The sequence below is a fragment of the Grampus griseus genome (assembly GCF_964374135.1).
Source record: "Grampus griseus genome assembly, chromosome: 13".
Classification (NCBI taxonomy): Eukaryota; Metazoa; Chordata; class Mammalia; order Artiodactyla; family Delphinidae; genus Grampus; species Grampus griseus.
The window spans coordinates 69,928,362-69,950,811 of record NC_139007.1 but is presented as its reverse complement, the minus strand read 5'-3'; the positions used below and the strand labels follow the sequence as shown (position 1 = coordinate 69,950,811).

Sequence of the window (22,450 nt, the reverse complement as noted above, 5' to 3'; positions counted from 1 at the left end):
AATCTCTGCACTATCTTCACGATTTTTCTGTTAAGTCTAAAACTATTCTACAAAAGTGTTTATTTAAAAAAATCAAGGCATATATGTCACCTTATACCATAAATATGGTACCTTATACCATACACTTATACCATAGCTAACTTTCTGGAATATTTATTTTCTGCTCATTTCACTAAAAGTCATATTGTTGAAACTTTTGTAGGTTGCCTTAAATAATTATTGGGAAAAAGCTAGTTATTAATGCATAAAACACATTCAGACACAAATACATAAACTTTTGTTAAATGGTCTAGTCTTATGTACAGATTTTCATAATATCTTTAGTTTATATGTGTTGTGCCAAATAACTAGAAGACTTCGGCTTAGTTCCTTCATTACACATCTTGATTCATCTATTATTTATCAAGTTTATTATTTTTTTGTTATGAGAACTTGTAACACCTATTCTCTTAGCAACTTTCAAATACGCAGTACAGTATTATTAACTATAGTCACCATGCTGTACATTGCATTCACATGACTTATTTTATAAATGGAAGTTTGTATATTTTTTGTTTGTGTTTTCATTATTATTTATTCATATCACCTATTTTTTTTAAACAATGATACCTAGGTATATCCTCAAAAGTACTACTTGACTTTTGTTTGTATTCTTCCTTTTCAATAAACTTAATTCTAATAGCTATATAACCACACCTCTAACTTGATCACATCTCTTTACAGTCTAGGACTTAGGCGCTCATGACTTAATCTTACCTGCAAACTGAAGAAGTCACTAATGACATATTTTAAAGACTCAAAGGCCAAGACTGATTTCCTTTATTGTGTACAGATTTTAAAATGAGAAAGTACAAGTTTATAACAAGAATTTAAAAAGTAAAAAAAATTTTAATTTCAAGAAAGGGCATTCTGATAAAGGACGTCTTGGAAGATAAAAGTTTTAAAAATTATAAAATCTGAGAAAATATTCAGCCTCAGTGATAATAAGAAAGGTAAAAATTAAAATGACACTAATTTTCACAGATTATTTTAGGAATTTTAAAAAGTGTAATGCCTAATAACAGTGTGCCAGGGACTCGGATAATCCTGTGAAGAAGGCTGCAGCTGAGAATTCTTAGCCATTTGCTACATTACAATATCTTCTTACCCTTTGAACATAGAGACTTGGAAAACTGTCACTTAAGAGAAGATGAGGCAGCCAGGCTGAGGCCATTTTATACCTAGGGGTTGATGTAAATAAATTACAATGAGAAGGGGGAAATATAACCCCGAGACACTTAACAACCTTTTTACAATGTCATAAGAATTTGTGCATGCTTGTCATTTTGCAAGAAATAACTGTGTTGCTAAGAGGTAATATTGACCTCTCATGCCCCACATGAGAAAGGAAATCCTATCACTGCCCTTGAATGTCAATCATCTTAGGTCAAATCTAGGAAGAAAGACCCCTCGGTTAGAGCAGTTTGCCGTGTCTGACTATATAGGAACCCCTTTCTTTTTGTCCTTCCTAAGATGGGAATAAACTCCAATTTCAGAGCCTTTAAACAAAGACGTCACTAGTGGAAACATGAAAACTCTGTACAGTAATACCTAATTATTACTTAACCTTACCTTAATTAGAAAAGAAAGGCATTTTGTTGACATGCCCTTCTGGCTAATGTCTCACTGTTTGGAGTTCTGGATCTTTCATTCACTGTTTTAATAAAAATGTCCTATAATTAATTTAGCCCCTGGTAAAGAGGAAGAAAATTTTCTTCATCTTTGGCAAAAATATATCAAGGCATCTTGACACAGTAATTCTGCCAATTAAAGGTCTGAGTTTAAAATTCCAAAACTTTTAGCCATACATATATTTTAGGCACATAAGATTATGGCTGTAGTGTTAATCTTGGTTTAATAGTTTTATAGATTGTATTATTGCTCACAAATATTAGATGTCTTTCCCTTGGGATGGATTATATTTCCTCCCTCTAGTGGTATTTGGCTGGGCCATAGCAGTGGCTTTGATCGATTAAATGTTAGTGAAGTGACATGTACAACTTTTAGCAGAAGCTTTAAATCTAGACCACACTGATCACGCTACAATTATTAATGTTCCAGATAGTAGCTGTTCTATAAGACTGGCTCCCAGAGTGCCAAAGACATGGAGTAGTCTTAACTAATACATAATGAACATGTGGCATGTATGAGAAATAACTATTTCCTGATATAAGACATTAAGTTAAGGGTAATTTGTTATAACAGTATACCCTAACTTATTCTGACCAAAAAGTAAGTTGGTACCTAAAATTAGGTGGATGCTACAACAACAAAAACAACAATGAATCATAAAACATGAAGCTTATAGAAACAGGTAGCAGATGGCAAGGAAACTATGACCAGGATCCAAAGGGACATAAATTCACTATTATACAGTGATATAACATTCAATAACATTGTGACTTGTGATAACTTGGAAGGCAGGTATTTTATCAAATGAGCTTTCATATTTAGGTAAGGAGGTAGGAAAATTAAATGTACAGAGATGAAAGTAAAATGGATTCTCATTTCCAATTCTTAAAAGATAAAACTGAGAAGGTCTTTATGCTACAAAGGACAAATGAAAATTCAGCTTCATGACAAAGACCAAATCAAAACTCATATTGTTATACTAAAATCTCTTTAGGAATTAATTTGCAGCCATAAATTTTTCAGATGAACAAAACTGCTAAGAGAGAAGAGGCAAAGACTGGTTTTTCATCAGAAGTCGGTTAGGCTCAATGTTTCTAAAATTAAGACTAGAAGGTGAGGATTCTCTAAAAAAGAATTGTAGGCATAGCTACTGGCACATGTTGTGATGGATAACCTAGTTAAAAAGAAAGCTACATTTTTTGAAAGAGTTTTACAAAGAAAAAAAAAGCTACCAGCCTAGACTAAAAGATATTGTGACCACTGGAGACTTAAAATGGTCTTTGTGCCCCAACATTTTAGGGCCAGGAAGCAGACTGAAAAAGTTGCTTGGCCCCCAAAGAAGACAATGTCAAATGCCTCATCAGAAGACACCAAAAAGGATGATTGAAAAGGAGGGACCTTACTGAGACTGGATGCAAAGTCCATGGAGAACACCAGACTTGGAACTTCTCCCAGGGAAAACATCAGAGCTCACTCAGAGAATGTTTCCCAATGCCAGTAAGGGACACTTGGGCTATCTTCTGAGTGAAATTTTAGAATTTCTGTGGACCAATCACTGCTGTGTATCTTTAAGACTTTGCCTTTTCCAAAATGATTATTTTTACAATTCTTTCATTTCTCCCCCATTACGCACTGGGTGCAGAAGGACAGCTAACTTGTCTCTCTCACACACGGGACCATGAAAGAAGAGCCATGTTTGGCCTGTTGTAGAGAATTTTATATGATCCTAAACTTTGAGCCTGATCATTGGATGGGTCACTTGCATTGTCTCTGTTGGAGAGTAGATGAATGTATTTTGCAGGAAGAAATTAGATTTATCTAAATAATTTCAACCAGAAAGACAGAGTATGGTAGATCTATTGTTGTTCACAAAATACCAATATTTGCTGCCTTTTCCAAGGAAAGTATGATACTTCTCCACTCACTGATATCAGGTCAGGCTGATGTAACTTTCTTTGGTCAATGAAATATTATTAAAAGTAGTGAATGTCAATTCCAGGTAGAAACTCTAAGAGCCAGCACATGATTTTCCATACCCTCTTTTTCCTCTGTAGTAATGGGCAATGTTCCAGACAGAATCTTCACTGTCAGCTTGGTTTTGCACAAAAGATAACCTGGAGAAAAGGCACAGAAAACCTGCAGAGGAAATGGAACCTGAGCCAGAACTAAGTGTGTACTTTGAAGGTACTGGCATTTGGGGTCATTAGTTACTGCCCAGTCTATCCAAACTGATTCATATTCCTGTTTCCATATCTCCAAAATGAATAGACCACGGAGGAAATAAAAAGAAGTTACTTTTCTACATTCTACTCCTAGGACTTGACTCAAAAGAAATGAAAGCATATGTCCAAACAAAGACTTGTAGATGGATGTTCATAGCAACTTGATTTGTAATATCAAAAACTATAAACAACTCAATTGCCCAACACCAGGTGAATGAATAAAACAGATTGTGATATATCCATATAGTGGAACACTACTCAGCAATTAAAAGGAATGAACCATTGATACATGCAGTACAATGATGAATCTCAAAATAATTGTGCTGAGTGAAAGAAGGCAGACAAAAAGGAGTTCACAATGTACAATTCCATTAAAGTGCAGAAATTACAAATTAACTCTAGTGACATAAAACCAATAAGTGGTTGCCTGCTGATGGGGGTGGGTATGGGTAGAATATATACAAATATTAAACCATTATCTGCATAGTTGTATACCTGAAACTAACATAATGTTATGTAAATTATAAATAAGTAAGTAAATAAATAAACAAATAGAAATTGATATAAACAGACACTAGTGGCTACCACATTTGACAGTGCAGGTCAAATGTATTAATAAGAAATAGGCAGGATACAAAATTAATATACAGAAATCTGTTGCATCTCTATACACCAACCTCAAAGTATCAGAAAGAGAAATTAAGGAAACAATCCCACTTACCATTGCATCAAAAAGAATAAAATACCTAGGAATAAATCTACATAAGGAGGCAAAAGACCTATAGTTGGAAAACTCTAAGACACTGAGGAAAGAAATTGAAGACAACGCAAACAGATGGAAAGATATACTGTGTTCTTTAACAATGTTGTCAAAATGGCCATACTACCCAAGGCAATCTACAGATTCAATGCAATTCCTATCAAAATACCAATGGCATTTTTCACAGAACTAGAACAAATAGTTTTTGAATTTGTATGGGAACACAAAAGACCTGGAATAGCTAAAACAATCTCAAGAAAGAAGAACAGAGCTGGAAGAATCATGCTCCCTGACTTCAGACTATACTACAAAGCTACAATAATCAAAAAAGTATGTTATTAACACAAAAAACAGACCCATTGATCAATGTAACAAGATAGAGAGCCCAGAAATAAACTCACACACTTATGGTCAATTAATCTATGACAAAGGAAGCAAGAATAATATACAAAGAAAAAAAGACAGTCTCTTCAGTAAGTGGTGTTGGGAAAACTGGACAACATACTTGAGTATGTTTCCTACTGGTAAATTCCATGCAGTGTAAAAGAATGAAATTAGAACATCTTCTAATACCATATACAAAAATAAACTCAAAATGGATTGAAGATCTAAATGTAAGACCAGATACCATAAAACTCCTAAAGGAAAACATAGGCAGACCACTCTTTGACATAAATCGCAGCAATACTTTTTGGATCTGTCTCATAAGCAAAGAAAATAAAAGCAAAAATAAACAAAAAGACCTAATCAAACTTAAAAGTTTTTGCACAACAAAGGAAACCATTGACAAAATGAAAATACAACCTACTGAATGGGATAAAATATTTGCAAATGATATGACCAATAAAGGATTAATATCCAACATACATAAACAGTTCATCCAACTCAACATAAAAAAACAAACAACCCAATTAAAAAATGGGCAGAACCGAATAGACGCTTTCCAGAGGAAATGCAGAAGGCCAACAGGCACATGAAAAGATGCTCAGAATAGCTAATCATCAGGGAAATGCAAATCAAAACCACAATAAGATATCACCTCACTCCTGTCAGAATGGCTATCAACAAAAAGAACACAAATAACAAATACTGGTGAGGATATGGAGAAAAGGGAATCCTTGTCTACTGGTGGTGGGAATGTAAGTTGGTGTAGTCACTATGGAAAAGAGTATGGAGGCTCCTCACAAAACTAAGAATAAAATTACCATATGACCCAGCAATTCCACTCCTGGGTATATATTTATAAGAACAAATACAAAAACACTTATTTGAAAAGACACATGCACCCCAATCTTCATGGCAGCATTACTTACAATTGCCAAGATATGGAAGCAACCTAAGTGTTAATCAGCAGATGATGTATAAGGAAGCTGTGGTATATCTATATCTATATCTATACACACACACATACACATGCACACACACACACTATGGAATACTATGAAGCTATAAAAAAGAACGAAATTTTGCCATTTGCAGCAATATAGATGGACTTGGAGGACATTATGCTAAGTGAAATAAGTCAGACAAAGAAAGACAAATACTGTATGATATCACTTATATGTGGAATCTAAAAAAACAACAACAACAACTAGTGAGTACAACAAAAAGAAACAGACTCACAGATATAGGGAAGAAAGTAGTAGTTACCAGTGGAGTCGGGGAGGGGCAATGTAGGGGTGGGGAGTGGGAGGTACAAACTATTAGGTGTAAGATAGGCTGAAAGATGTATTGTACAACATGGGAAATATAGCCAATATTTTGTAATAACTGTAAATGGAAAGTAACTTTAAAAATTGTATAAAATTTTTAAAACTTAAATTAAAAATACAAAAAAAGGAAATAGGCAGACCCATCAACCAAAATTTAAAACAGAAAAGAAATAGGCAGACCAAGACTATGCTTATAGTACAATATTATTTTCAGGACTTCATCTATGTCTAATGAGATTGGTCTAAGAAATTATGATGTCTAGATGCGAAACAGGTCAGTTTATTTTCATTCTTCCAACCAAAAGATATAAACACACCTGCTATGGACTGAATGTTTGTGTCTCCTCAAAATTCTTATGTTTAAACCCTGATCTCCAATGTGATGGTATTTGGTGATAGGGATTTGGGGAGATAATTAGGTCTTGAGTATGGAGCCCTCATGATGTGATTAGTGCCCTTGTGAGAAAAGACCTTGCTTCCTCTCTCCATTCTGTGATGAAACCAAGAAAAGGGCCCTCACCAGAACCTGATCATCCTGGCACCCCTTATCTCAGAGTTTCTAGCCTCCAGAACTATGAGAAGTAAATGTTCATTGTTTAAGCCACCAAGTTTAGGGTAACTTGCTGTAACTCAAAAGGACTAAGAACTTCTAAGGCCTTTGAAACTTATTTCCATAAGGCAACTTCTACCAGCACAGTCCAAGAACCTATGACAGTTTTGTTTTAAGGGTGTTTCTTTGGCTCAGCTGTAACTGTGACCCATTAATCAGCACTTTCTGTATGCACAACAGAATTCCTAAGAATAGTTTTACTGCCTTGGATCAGGGGGCTTTGAAATCTTCATTGCAGGATCTATAAAAATGTTTGGCTTTGCTCCATGAGATATAGGGCACAATATTGTACTATTCTTCTTGCAGCGAGGCAAGACTGAGAATTCTACCAGCATTGAGTTGAGGAATTATGTTCCTTAGTTTATTTAAACCAATTATTGCTCCATGTGAGGGTCATGGGATATAGGGTTATGGAGACCCATTATCAGTCATCTATTGCCACAATAATGCTGCATAACAAACTACCCCAAGCCTCAGTGGCTTAAAACAACAGCATTTATTTAGTTCATGAATCTGGGGGGGTCAACTGGGGTGTTCAGCTGCTCTGGGCTGCACATGACTCATCTCAGCTGGGCTTGTTTATATGTCAACAGTAAGCTAGCGGATTAGCTGGGAATTGGCTTACTCAGAATGACCTCAGTAGAGAAGTTATCCTATTTCTGCTCCATGTTATTTCTCACCTTCTGGAAGGCTAACTCAGGCTTGTACATATAGCTGAGGGAGGACTCCAAGAAAGAGAATGGTAGTATGTCAAGCCTCTTGAGACCTAGACTTGGAACTAATAAGCTGTAAGGTCAATCCAGATTCACGACATCATGGTTAAAGGCTGATGATATTCTTCAGGAGTGCATACTGGTATTTGGGCTTATAAAGGCAAAGAGAAGTTATTACCCTGGGATCTAATGGGCTGAAGTAAACTGGAACCTATTTCAGTTCATAGATGATCTTAATCTGGATCAAACTGTAATGGACCAATTTCATACAACCTTACATAATAAGTTAATACAAAACAGAATGTTCATAAAGTTTAAAACCAGATGAGGCAAAAATATTATAAAAAGTAGTACCAATCTAAAAATTGTGAATGGCAGTCTCCAAACTACTGGGGCAATAATACACATGCCCGGAAGGTCTTGAAATTTTGTCCAATCAGACTGGCTGTCATTATCTTACTAGTGCTCATCTATTGGTAAGCATTAGAGATGTCAACAAAATTCTTTCATTAAGTCTTGGATAATAATCAAGTACAAGGATATACTAGCTTTAAAAAGCATTGTGACAATCTGTTCCCCACTGGTACAAAGAATAAGGGGAGAAAGTAAAATTATGGCTGTAAATACACTAGATCATGAAAAAGGCTGGTGAGTATATAATGAATCTGGTATATTCATACAGTTAATATGCTGCCAGCCACAGCAAATCTTAATATTGCCATATTTCAACAAAATGGTAATATTTGTTTTCAAGGAAGCACAAAACGGTCATGTTTATAGAATAATAATTACATATTTAGTAACCTACAGTGAGGGAACAATCCAAAATAGTAACAACAAAAATCATGCAAACTCTCTGTACCATATTTAGTGTTTTTTTGTTTTGTTTTCTGTTTTTCTTCTAGTCATTTGTGTGTGTGTGTGTTCATTTTTTTTTTAACATCTTTATTGGAGTATAATTGCTTTACAATGGTGTGTTAGTTTCTGCTGTATAACAAAGTGAATCAGTTATACATATATCCCCATATCTCTTCCCTCTTGCATCTCCCCTCCTCCCACCCTCCCTATCCCACCCTCTAGGTGGTCACAAAGCACCGAGCTGATCTCACTGTGCTATGCAGCTGCTTCCCACTAGCAATCTATTTTACGTTTGGTAGTGTATATATGTCCATGCCACTCTCTCACTTCATCCCATGTCCTCAAGTCTATTCTCTATGTCTGTGTTTGTATTCATCTCCTGCCCCTAGGTTCTTCAAAACCAAGTTTTTTTTTGATTCCATATATATGTTAGCATATGGTATTTGCTTTTCTCTTTCTGACTTACTTCACTCTGTATGACAGTCTCTAGGTCCATCCACTCACTACAAATAACTCAATTTCATTTCTTTTTATGGCTGAGTAATATTCCATTGTATATATGTGCCACATCTTCTTTATGCATGCATCTGTTGATGGACACTTAGGTTGCTTCCATGTCCTGGCTATTGTAAATAGAGCTGCAATGAACATTGTGGTACATAACTCTTTTTGAATTATGGTTTTATCAGGGTATATGCCCAGTAGTGGGATTGCTGGAACATATGGCAGTTCTATTTTTAGTTTTTTAAGGAACCTTCATACAGTTCTCCATAGTGGCTGTATCAATTTACATTCCCACCAACAGGGCAAGAGAGTTCCCTTTTCTCCATACCCTCTCCAGCATTTATTGTTTGTAGATGTCTGATGATGGCCATTCTAACCGGTGTGAAGTAACACCTCACTCTAGTATTGATTTGCAATTCTCTAATGATTAGTGATGTTAAGCATCCTTTCATGTGTTTGTTAGCAATCTGTATAATTTCTTTGGAGAAATGTTTATTTAGGTCTTATGCCCAGTTTTGGATTGGGTTGTCTGTTTTTTTGATACTGAGCTGCTTGTAAATTTTGGAGTTTAATTCTTTATCAATTGCTTCATTTGCAAATATTTTCTCCCATTCTGAGGGTTATCCTTTCGTTTTGTTTATGGTTTTTTTGCTGTGCAAAAGCTTTTAAGTTTCATTAGGTCCCATTTGTTTATTTTTATTTCCATTACTCTAGGTGGTGGATCAAAAAAGATCTTGCTCTGATTTATGTCAAAGTGTATGTTCTTCCTATGTTTTCCTCTAAGAGATCTATAGTGTCCAGTCTTACATTTAGGTCTCTAATCCATTTTGAGTTTACTTTTGGCTATGGTGTTAGGGAGTGTTCTAATTTCATTCTTTTACATGTAGTTCTCCAGTTTTTCCAGCACCACTTATTGAAGAGACTGTATTTTCTCCATTGTATATCCTTGCCTCATTTGCCATAGATTAGTTGACCATAGGTGCATGGGTTTATCTCTGGGCTCTCTAGCCTGTTCCATTGATCTATATTTCTGTTTTTCTGCCAGTAACATATTGTCTTAATTACTGTAGCTTTGTAGTATAGTCTGAAGTCAGGGTGTTTGATTCCTCCAGCTCCATTTTTCTTTCTTAAGATTACTTTGGCTATTCACGGTCTTTTGTGTTTCCATACAAACTGTAAAATTTCTGGTTCTAGTTCTGTGAAAAATGCCATTGGTAATTTAATAGATTGCGGTACATTGCTTTGGGTAGTAGGGTCATTTTCACAATATTGATCCTTCCAATCCAAGAACATGGTATATCTCTCCATCTGTTGGTATCATCTTTAATTGCTTTCATCAGTGTCTTACAGTTTTCTGCATAAAGTTCTTTTGTCTCCCTAGATAGGTTTATTCCTAGGTATTTTATTCTTTTTGTTTCAATGGTAAATGGGAGTGTTTTCTTAATTTCTCTTTCATATTTTTCATCATTAGTGTATAGGAATGCAAGAGATTTCTGTGCATTAATTTTGTACCCTGCAACTTTACCAAATACATTGATTAGCTCTAGTAGTTTTCTGGTGACATCTTTAGGATTCTCTATGTATAGTATCATGTCATCTGCAAACAGTGACAGTTTTACTTCTTCTTTTCCAATTTTTATTCCTTTTATTTCTTTTTCTTCTCTGTTTGCCATGGCTAGGACTTCCAAAACTATGTTGAATAATAGTGGTGAGAGTGGGAAACCTTGTCTTGTTCCTGATCTTAGAGGAAATGCTTTCAGTTTTTCACCATTGAGAATGATGTTTGCTCTGGGTTTGCCATATATGGCCTTTATTATGTTGAGGTAGGTTCCCTCTATCCCCACTTTCTGGAGACTTTTTATCATAAATTGGTGTTGAATTTCGACAAAAGCCTTTTCTGCATCTATTGGGATGATCATATGGTTAGCATTCTTCGATTTGTTAATATGGTGTATCACATTGATTGATCTGCATATATTGAAGAATCCTTGCATCCCTGGGATAAATCTCACTTGATCATGGTGTATGATCCTTTTAAGGGGTTTTTTTGCATTCTATTGGCTAGTATTTTGCTGAGGATTTTTGCATCTATATTCATCAGTGATATTGGCCTGTAATTTTCTTTTTTTGTAGTTCTTTGTCTGGTTTTTGTATCAGGGTGATGGTGGCCTCATAGAATGAGTGTGGGAGTGTTCCCTCCTCTGCAGTTTTTGGAAGAGTTTGAGAAGGATGTGTGTTAGCTCTTCTCTAAATGTTTGATAGAATTCACCTGTGAAGCCATCTGGTCCTGGACTTCTTTTGTTGGAAGAGTTTTAATCACAGTTTCAATTCCATTACTTGTGATTGGTCTGTTCATATTTTCTATTTATTCCTGGTTCAGTCTTGGAAGGTTATACCTTTCTAAGAATTTGTCCATTTCCTCCAGGTTGTCCATTTTATTGGCATAGCATTGATTGTAGTAGTCTCTTAGAATGCTTTGTATTTCTGTGGTGTCTGTTGTTACTTCTCCTTTTTCATTTCTAATTTTATTGATTTGAGTCCTCTCCCTCTTTTTCTTGATGGGTCTGGATAATGGTTTATCAATTTTGTTTATCTTCTCAAAGAACCAGCTTTTAGTTTTATTGATCTTTGCTGTTGTTTTGTTTCTATTTCATTTATTTCTGCTCTGATCTTTATGATTTCTTTCATTCTGCTAACTTTGGGTTTTGTTTGTTGTTCTTTCTCTAGTTCTCTTAGGTGTAAGGTTAGACTGTTTATTTGAGTTTTTCTTGTTTCTTGAGGTAGGCTTGTATAGCTATAAACTTCCCTCTTAAGAACTGCTTTTGCTGCAACCCATAGGTTTTGGATTGTCGTGTTTTCATTGTCATTTGTCTCTAGGTATTTTTTGATTTCCTCTTTGATTTCTTCAGTGATCTCTAGGTTATTTAGTAGTGTATAGTTTAGCCTCCATGTGTTTGTGTTTTTTACATTTTTTCCCATGTAATTGATTTCTAATCTCATAGAGTTGTGGTCAGAAAAGATGCTTGATATGATTTCAATTTTCTTAAATATACTGAAACTCGATTTGTGACCCAAGATGTGATCTATCCTGGAGAATGTTCCATGCATACTTGAGTAGAAAGTGTAATCTGCTGTTTTTGGATAGAATGTCCTATAAATGTCAATTAAATCTATCTGGTTTATTGTGTCAATTAAAGCTTCCTTATTAATTTTCTTTTTGGATGATATGTCCATTGATGTAAATGAGGGGTTAAAGTCCCCCACTATTATTGTGTTACTGCCAACTTCCTCTTTTATAGGTGTTAGCAGTTGCGTTATGTAGTGAGGTGCTCCTGTCTTGGGTGCATATATCTTTATAATTGTTATATCTTCTTCTTGGATTGATATCTTGATCATTATGTCGTGTCCTTCCTTGTCTCTTGTAACATTCTTTATTTTAAAGCCTATTTTATCTGATATGAGCATTGCTACTCTAGCTTTCTTTTGATTTCCAATTGCATGGAATCTTTTTCCATCCCTTCACTTTCAGTCTGTATGTGTCCCTAGGTCTGACATGGGTCTCTTGTACACAGCAAATATATGGGTCTTGTTTATCTATCCATTCAGCAAGCCCGTGTCTTTTGGTTGGAGCATTAATCCATTCACGTTTAAGGTAATTATTGATATGTATGTTCCTATTACCATTTTCTTAATTGTTTTGGGTTTGTTTTTGTAGGTCCTTTTCTTCTCTTGTGTTTCTGACTTAGAGAAGTTCTTTTAGCATTTGTTGTAGAGCTGGTTTGGTGCTGCTGAATTCTCTTTTGCTTGTCTGTAAAACTTTTGATTTCTCCATCGAATCTGAATGAGCTCCTTGACAGGTAGAGTAATCTTGGTTGTAGGTTCTTCCCTTTCATCATTTTAAATATATCATGTCACTCCCTTGTGGCTTGTAGAGTTTCTGCTGAGAAATAAGCTGTTAACCTTATGGGAGTTCCCTTGTATATTATTTGTTGTTTTTCCCTTGCTGCTTTCAATAATTTTTCTTTGTCTTTAATTTTTGCCAATTTGATTACTATGTGTCTCAGCGAGTTTCTCCTTGGGTTTATCCTGTATGGGACTGTCTGCGCTTCCTGGACTTGGGTGGCTATTTCCTTTCCCATGTTAGGGAAGTTTTTGATTATAATCTCTTCCAATATTTTCTCGGGTAATTTCTCTCTCTCTTTTCCTTCTGGGACCCCTGTAATGCGAATGTTTTTTGTGTTTACTTTTGTCCCAGAGGTCTCTTAGGCTGTCTTCATTTCTTTTCATTCTTTTTTCTTTCTTCTGTTCCACAGCAGTTAATTCCACCATTCTGTCTTCCAGGTCACTTATCCATTCCTCTGCCTCAGTTATTCTGCTATTGATTCCTTCTAGTGTATTTTTCATTTCAGTTATTGTATTACTCATCTATGTTTGTTTGTTCTTTAATTCTTCTAGGTCTTTGTTAAGCATTTCTTGCATCTTCTCGGTCTTTGCCTCCATTCTTTTTCCGAGGTCCTGGGTTATCTTCACAATCATTATTCTGAATTCTTTTTCTGGAAGTTTGCCTATCTTCACTTCATTTAGTTGTTTTTCTGGGGTTTTATCTTGTTCCTTCATCTGGTACATAGCCCTCTGCCTTTTCATCTTGTCTTTCTGTGAACGTGGTGTTTGTTCCACAGGCTGCAGGATTGTAGTTCTTCTTGCTTCTGCTGTCTGCCCTCTGGTGGATGAGGCTAAGAGGCTTGTGCAAGTTTCCTAATGGGAGGGACTGGTGGTGGGTAGAGCTGGCTGTTGCTCTGGTGGGCAGAGCTCAGTAAAACTTTAATCCGATTGTCTGCTGATGGGTAGGGCTGGGTTCCCTTATTGTTGGTTGTTTCTCCTGAGGCAACCCAACACTGGAGCTTACCTGGGCTCTTTTGTGGGGCTAATGGCAGACTCTGGGAGGGCTCACACCAAGGAGTACTTTCCAGAACTTCTGCTGCCAGTGTTCTTGTCCTCACAGTGAGACACAGCCACCCCCCGCCTCTGCAGGAGACCCTCCAACACTAGCAGGTAGGTCTGGTTCAGTCTCCTATGGGGTCACTTCTCCTTCCCCTGGGTCCTGATGTGCACACTAATTGGTGTGTGGAGTCTCAGTTTTCCCCAGTCCTGTCGAAGTCCTGCAATCAAATCCCACTAGCCTTCACAGTCTGATTCTCTAGGAATTCCTCCTCCTGTTGCTGGACCCCCACATTGGGAAGCCTGATGTGGGGCTCAGAACCTTCACTCCAGTTTGTGGACTTCTGTGGTATAAGTGTTCTCCAATTCGTGAGTCACCCACCCAGCAGTTATGGGATTTGATCTCATTGTGATTGCACCCATCCTATCATCTCATTGTGGCTTCTCCTTTGTCTTTGGATGTAGGGTATCTTTTTTGGTTAGTTCCAGTGTCTTCCTGTTGATGACTGTTCAGCAGTTAGTTGTGATTCTGGTGCTCTCACAAGAGGGAGTGAGAGCACGTCCTTCTACTCTGCCATCTTGAATCAATCAATCTCACAATATTTATTTTTTTACAAGTTAGACTCTGATATTTTAGTTAGTGCTTTTCCAACACATCTCCAGTCCCTTGATATACTCAACTAATTAAGCAGTGATGTAGACTTTGCATGAAGTACTTTTTAATTAGCCACAGTGATTCCAAAATTATTCAGCCTGAGCTCAGGAGCCTTAATATTCAAACTGACAATCCAGAGCATGTAAACTCTTTATTTAAATAGTGACATCTGAAATTAAGCTCAATAAAGGTTTCTATGGAAACTAACGGCAATATCAAAACTTTGCAAAACACCAAAATGACCCAATTAGAAGAGGTAAAAATAAATTTCAGAAAGTGTAGCTATGAATAGTATGGAAAGGTTACTTCTATTTCTTTACATTAATTTTCATAAGTGTGTCTGCATATTCATTAGAAGACTATGGAATTCATTTAATATTCAAGAATATCAAGTAGATAAGAATGATACATGAAGTGAAATTTTATGTTGACCTGCAATAAAATTGAAGCCAATTCCCTACACAGATTAAAACTGAAGAGTAAGTTTACATGGATGTATGCACACAGACATAAAATGCTAGGATTTTTGCAGCAGAAAAGATGAATAACTTTTATGAATTAGTTCCAAGTAGAGAAGTTAAATAAGCCTTCTGTCTTCCTTAGAACTAAGAACAAAGGGAAATATTTGCTGAACTTGACTCCAGAATGAAATGCAAATAAAAACATGTTTATCAAATTTTATGATCAAATAAGAAGCTCTTAAAAATAGCTTTGAGAGTCAAGCATAATATAAGAACAATTCATGAGTGTGCCAATCTTTTTTTCCTGCTATGAATGTTAACCAAGTTTAGATTTTAACCTTGACATTTGCATATACTGTGACAAATGAAAACCCAAAGTATTATTGTACATGGCTGCAGAATTCTAACTTTTGTTTTGAAAGCTCAGGTCTCAAGATATTTTCCTGGAAATCCTTAAATAAAGACATCAAAACATGTTTAAAAAGTAATATTCTGAACTCTACTAATGAAACACAGTATCAAAGTGACATATACAGTTGTATCATTAACAGGCATCTCAAGCTTAACTCATCTGAAATTTAGCTCTTTCCCTAACCTGCTTTTCCTGGAGTCTTCCTCATCTGAGTCAATGGTGACACCTTCTTTTCAGTTGCTCAGACCAGAGTCATTTTTCACAATTCTATCAGCAAATCCCCTCAGCTCTCATTCAAAATATCCTCAGAATTCAAGCACCTCTCTCCATCTTGCTTGCCAAAACCATGGCCCAATCCACCACACTCTCACCTACATTATTACAGCAACCTCCTAACTGCTCTGCTTCCTTCTTCTGACTTTCCCCCTTTTGTCAAAACTTAAAAACTGCAGCAAGAGTAATTCTGTTCAGAAAAAGTAAGGCTGATCCTGTCTCTACTGTGCTCGAACTTCCCAGTGGCTTTCCATCTCTCTCAGAACAAAGCCAAAGTTTTCACAAGGGACAGTTAAGTCCTGCAGGACCTGTTCCCCTGTGTGCCTCTCTGACTTATCACCTGCTATTCAACGTACTCACTGGCTTCAGGCAGTCTGAGCTCCTTACTGTTCTCCCACTAAGCCGGGCATGCCGGTGCATCTTTTTATTTGCTATTCCTCTGCTTGGAATGCCCTTCCCAGGTGTTTGCATGGCTCACTCTCACATCTTTAGTCAAATGTCTCCATCTCAGTGAGGCTTTCTCTGGCCATTCTCTTTTAACATGCTCTTATGATCACTTAAATGAGAATATATTTTGCTTAATTTATTTTTGTTCTATTTATTTCCCTGCACTGAAATGTAAGGTTATTGAAATAGTTGTTTATCTCTTTTGTTTTCTGCTGTATTTCCATCTCCTAGAATAAAGACTTGCATATACTAGGTGCTTAATAAATTTTGTTGAACGTGGAATCAGTGAAATATATTTCATTTAGAAAAATAATAGTCCTAAGTTTTCCTTAAATAAAGTAAAACTCATTGACAACAACTTAAATTAACTGATCAATACATTAGTAAGAAATGACTGAGATTCCAGAGATCAGTGGTGTACAGGTTCTATGAGGGCTACAAGAACTCCCTATCTTCAAAGATCTTACAGTTTAAGAAAACAACATTCATTAGAAAACAATAAAAGACAATCTGTTACTAAATTCTAAGTCCAAAGTAGTCAAGCATTGTGGTATTTAGGAGGTGAGTGTTCTAATTCCATTGCTGCCATTAACTAAATGAACCCAAGGAAATGTTGCCCCTTTATCCTCAATGTCTTCGTTTTGCAAATAAGGAGAATGCACTAGGTGGCTTATTGGTCCACTAGAATTCTTAACTTCTATTGGTCTATTATTTGAGAGAAGAGAGAAGTCAGTAGAGATATGTGACAGAGGTGGTTAGCTGTTCAGCAACTCTTTTCCTCTTCTCCTAGCTCTTAGCCTCCCAAGAAGCCATAGCAAAGAATTTCTAAAAACCTTGATTGATTGAAAATAGATTCACACCAAGCAGTTTCCCAGTGAATTCTGCTGAATTTTATCAAGTTAGACACAAATCACTGCATTTAAATATTTTGGTATTTTTAAATAATTTTCTAATATCAAAATGTAAATGTTATTGAAAGTAGAAATAGTTTTTGTCATTATTCTTACCCTGTCTTATAAAAACTCATTGTCTTTAGTTGTTATTTATCTATATCATGCGTATTATCTGTTTTGATTTGCCCAAAGAGACCACAAGTTTCTCTAGGTCAAGAGTCATGAATTATACACCTTTCTGTCCTTCTTTTTTTTGGGGGGGGTGCTGTATTCAGTGCTTTGTATGTGCTATGTGAATGAATGGGTTCTAGACATTTCTAAATAAAATCTTCTCAGTCTAGTTATAGGAAATATGTGTCACATCACTGTGCTACAATACAAATTTGGTCATGGATAGAGTCTTTAATGCTCTGGTAGTTCCTGGTGGCAGGGAGAAGGGAGACATCCTGTGGAGTTCATCAAGCCCTGAAAGACCTCTAACAATGCGCCACCCTTCTTTGGCATGCCTCTAATGAGTAGTGCATGGGAAGTATCTGTCCCTTCTTGTCACTTGTGCCCATATACACCCATGTTGGTGGTGTGCCCCTAGGTGACATCTTATCTTCTGCTGACTTTTATATCAAAGCAAGTCCTAAAGAAGAAAAAGGGATCAAACCAGTGCTGCTTACTTACGTCTGCGGTTAGCATCTCCTAAGCATGCCTGCAATACAATACAATCTCTTCCCTCTGGCCTAAATACTAAATACCTGAATTCTCAGTTTCCTTTTCCTTTATTTATCTTTTCTTATAACTTGTCCCACCAGAGACCAAAGCAGTCTCCATGTTTCCAGAATATAGAAACATGAATCCTTGGGACGATACACACTCCCTCCTCATTTTAGCTATTTTATAAATTAAGTTGGCAATTTAGTTCTTGTATCTCCAGCCTTGGCACTTTCTATACTTATTGAACAAACTGGAAGAGATGACCAAAATCTGAGTTGTGATGTTGTAAACATGAGTTACCTGTGCAGATTCTTTTAAAGTTGGGATTTTCCAGAATGTGTCCTGGTAGGCGGCACTGGAACCGATGTTGCCAGAACTCAGGGAACCAGGGATTCCGTGTATTAGTGTCCAGCCTCAGTTTCAGGAAATAATCATCAAAGGACCTGACTTCTGGAGACTGCAGCTTTATCGTGATTCCACCGTTGGCTTCCACCTCATAACCTTCAATGACTTCATCTCTGTCTGCCCAGCCATCACTAAAAAATGCAGAGATTGGGGTGGGGAGAGAGAAAGACAAAAGTCTCACAAATAGAGCTATGAGTTTTGCATGAATGAAGCAATTCAGCAAGATTTATAGTCTATTTTAAGCCAACATTGCTATCCATCAATGACTTTTTTTAATTTTTGTGGAGAATAGAAAATTATAGAATCAAAAGGTCTTGTTTGTTTTTCACAGTAGTGAAAGTGATGATGAAGATAATGACAGTAACAATTACAAGAACTAACGTTTATTGAGCATTTACTAGTCACCAGATTCTGTACTACTCATTTTTACTGAGTCAGATGTTCGGCAAATAGCTGAGTCCTGGTGGATCCTGGATACAGATCCAGGCAGTCTGGCTCCCAAGCCCATTGCTCTTTACAACTAGACCACAAAGCCCATCGGTTGTTCTCCAAACCTGAAGAAAATAAAACCCAGGTACTCAGGACCTTCTCAATAAGAGCTAGGCAAGGTATCAAGGTTGCAGTCAAGACCATTATACGAGCTGCACTATATAGCGTAGAAAATTGATTTAGCTTAGAAACATGACAATCACAGATTTTGTTCCTGGACATTGTTCAAATTTGCATCTCTTAGAAATGACCAGATGCTTTTTTTTTTCCTAATGTTATTTCAAAATAACAGCATTAAAAGAAAACAATCTGACTCCCCAAAATAAAAATAATTCTCCTGCTCACTAAATGGCAGTTCACTGACATTTCAGTTGTAGGTTCAAATTTTTTTAAGTTTGTTCACTTTCTAGAACATTCACATCTGCCATGAGGGATATATCTCCAGTTTAATTCAAGTGTAGGTATAAGCTAGGCCCAACCTCATGTGAGTGGCTATGATTCTTTCCCAAGAGGGGGTCAAAGAAAAATTGCACCAGACAGTGTTAAAGAGGCAAAGAAGACTTTATTCAAGACTATTTCAATAGGCCAAAGATACTGAACTCAATTCTTCTGAAACAAAAGGTGGAAGTGCTAGGATAAGCTAGTGAGGAAGTGCTGGCTGACACTGAGTGGAGCTTGGTCAATGTGATTAAACCATCTGTGTTTGATAATTGTCATTTATGTAAATTAGGCTCCCACCTTCCCACAGAAACTGGGCGATAGGGGTCTGCTATCACTCTTTTTACGATCATATTTTAAAGGGATGGCTCCCAGGCGCCTGAGAAAAAATTTCTCTGTTGTAAAGCTAGCAAGAGGCTGGGAGAAATTTTACATTTCAAAGGGGCAGAGAAAGAATTGACACTGGCATGCCTTTAAAAGTAAAAAGCTGTGACAAAGTGAGAGAATGGCATGGACATATATACACTACCAAATGTAAAATAGATAGCTAGTGGGAAGCAGCCGCATAGCATAGAGAGATCAGGTCGGTGCTTTGTGACCACCTAGAGGGGTGGGATAGGGAAGGTGGGAGGGAGGGACACGCAAAAGGGAAGAGATATGGGAACATATGTATATATATAACTGATTCACTTTGTTATAAAGCAGAAACTAACACACCATTGTAAAGTAATTATAATCCAATAAAGATGTTAAAAAAAAAAGTAAATACTCTAAGAAAAGGGAATTCTTGGGGCCCAAAGTAAGGAAGAAATTTGCCTAAATTCTGGTCAAGCTTTGGAGAACATTAAGAGTGCCTTGGTCAAGGAGTGGATATAGTCTTCTACCCACAGAGTAGGTAGAGGTAGCCCTGCATGTAGCCCTGCAGTTTCTGGAACACAACCATTCAGTCTCTGCCAGAGAAAGTGTTTTATCACTTGCTTCTCACAGAGCAGAGAGCTGGGCCAAACACATATGACAGACCATAGCTCATTCCTCTCCTTGTTACCTGAGACCAATTTAGATAAATGTGTCCTCCACTTAGCTGAGCTAATTGGTATAATTTCATTCCAGAATCTTCCCAGTGAACCACACAGGAGCTACATTTTCAACAGATCAAATACAGAAGGTAAGTTGACTTAATATGATCCAGAACTAAAGGAATTTTGAGGTAAGTTGTAGTCTAACCAGCCAGACCAGAGAATATCTATATGCTTCTTCTAAATCTGCTAGAATATAAATTTTAATATTTTGTATGGACCTTTCTTTTCTCTTTTTCCTCCTTTCTTCCCTCCCTCCCTCCCTTCTTTCCTTCCTTCTGCATTTACCTAGCACCTACTATGTACCAGATGCTCTGCTATGCTCAGGATTCAGTTCAGAATGAGAAATATTATTCTCTTCCCCCTAGTGTTACAGACTTGTGGGAAAACAGACGTTAAACAAGAATTTCAAACACTGTGGAGGTAAAGAAGGAGAAGTGACCAAAACTATGGGAAGGAGGGGCTTGGGTCTAACTTAGTCTTGTGTGTATGTATGTGAGTGTGGGTGAAGAAAGGGTGATTAGGAATGGTTTTCCTAAGAAAGTGATGTCTGGGCTGAGACTCAAAGGATGAATAGGCATTAGTCAGGTCCAGACAGGAGGAGGGATTGGTAAAGAAAATTCCTGATAGATAATCTAACATATAGGAAAGAGCAAGGCTCATTCAAAGAATTTAGAGTGTCTGTTCATGGGAGCACAGAGAGGAGTTAGCAGGAGATGGGGATATGGGCAAAATTCCACCCTAGGAACTCTTAGCCTAAGGACTACAGGAGATCCTCAAAGTGTTGTAAGGCTATTACTTAATGAGGTCATTCAGCGCTGCCCTCTGGTGGTAAATGACCTGAGTATTTTGGGGGACAAGTCCTCTACTCACCATCACTGAACATGATGGCCAATCAAACTGATTAAAAGAAAAATAAAGCCCACTCATTTATCTTTCTATATCCTCAGTCTGGTTAAAAAGGTTAGAACTAGTTTGTTTGGATTTATTCATATTTATATCACAACTACATCTATAGCGGTTTGAAGATGAGAGCTATAGTTCATGTCATGTTGAAAAGGAGGGTAAAAAGAAAACCAGTTAGGCTTTCAAGAAATTCTGCCTATGAGTGTATATTTAAAGTCAAGATGACATAACTTGAAGGAAATAATTACTTTTTGACATTGTTAGGCTTGAAGTGTGTTTCTCCCCAAGGTTTAATATTATGTGAGACTTTTATGTGTGCATATAGTCTGAACAAGAAACCCCAAATTTTAAAAAGTATATGAAATGTCTTCCCTAGTGTTTATTTGCATTTTTTATAAAAATCATTAAGTTTATAAAAGCAAGTATCATGTGTCAGTGCTGGAAGCAGAGAAAGTACCTCCTGCCCTTTTGCAACCAACACAGAGGAGCGCATCACAGGAGTAAACCCTTGTCTATGAATATAGACAACTTGAAGTCATATGGTTTAGTAAAGTGCCAAATCCCCTTTGCCATTGGTCAAAGCCCTTCCCCCCTCACCATAGATGACTCCCTTCTAGAAATTAGAGTTGGTGTTAGATCCAAGAGGTTATAAAATAAGGGACAACTGAGATGTGACAGAGAAAATATTTAACTAGGATTCGTTGGATTAGTCAGTGAATATATCTTGAAGTGTTAATTGCTAAAGTTTTGTATGCGATCTTAAATCTGTCACAGGCGAGGTATAAGGGAGTGATAACAAATCAAAAGTCACAGAAAAACAATCATAAAGCAGCTCCTGGTTTGTATATATTTTAATCATTTCTTCTACGTACCACTTGTCAAATGTATATATTTGAGGATTTTGAAAGATTTTCGCTCTTTCGTTATAGTATTGGGATTTTTTACAAGGATATTGTTTTGGTGAATTCTCTGTGAAGCACACTTGGGAACAGAGAGCCAGCAGCTCTCCTGATACCTGGTAGAGGTTTCTTCTTCCCCTGTTGATGGTGATAGGGTGGTGGTGGTAGTGGTGGTGGTGGTGTAGACTGTGCTCCAGCAGAGATGACCTGCAGGCATCTGCTCACCCCAAGTGTCTGGAGTGAATCCTGCTGTGCTGGGTGCTGACCAGCCTCAGGCAGGGCTGAACTCTTCTGAGGCACATTCACAGCCTCTAGCAGCTTCTGCTGCTACATCTGTCTCCCCATTTTGAGTTCATTTTCTATTTGGGGTCTGGATATGAAACTGCATAATGTGAATAAATGG

At 36.9% G+C, this 22,450-nt stretch overlaps 1 protein-coding gene across 2 annotated transcripts in view; it reads right to left on the bottom strand.

Moving 5' to 3' along the window:
- The window catches only part of GRM1 (glutamate metabotropic receptor 1), a gene marked incomplete at both ends in the record, with an annotated part of 358,531 nt that overhangs the window by 96,827 nt on the left and 239,254 nt on the right, over positions 1 to 22,450 (bottom strand). For both annotated transcript variants that reach the window (XM_082668595.1, XM_082668596.1), the window contains one exon: positions 18,135 to 18,370. In XM_082668595.1, coding sequence (XP_082524721.1) covers positions 18,135 to 18,370 — 236 coding nt within the window. The remainder of the gene's footprint in view (positions 1 to 18,134; positions 18,371 to 22,450) is intronic.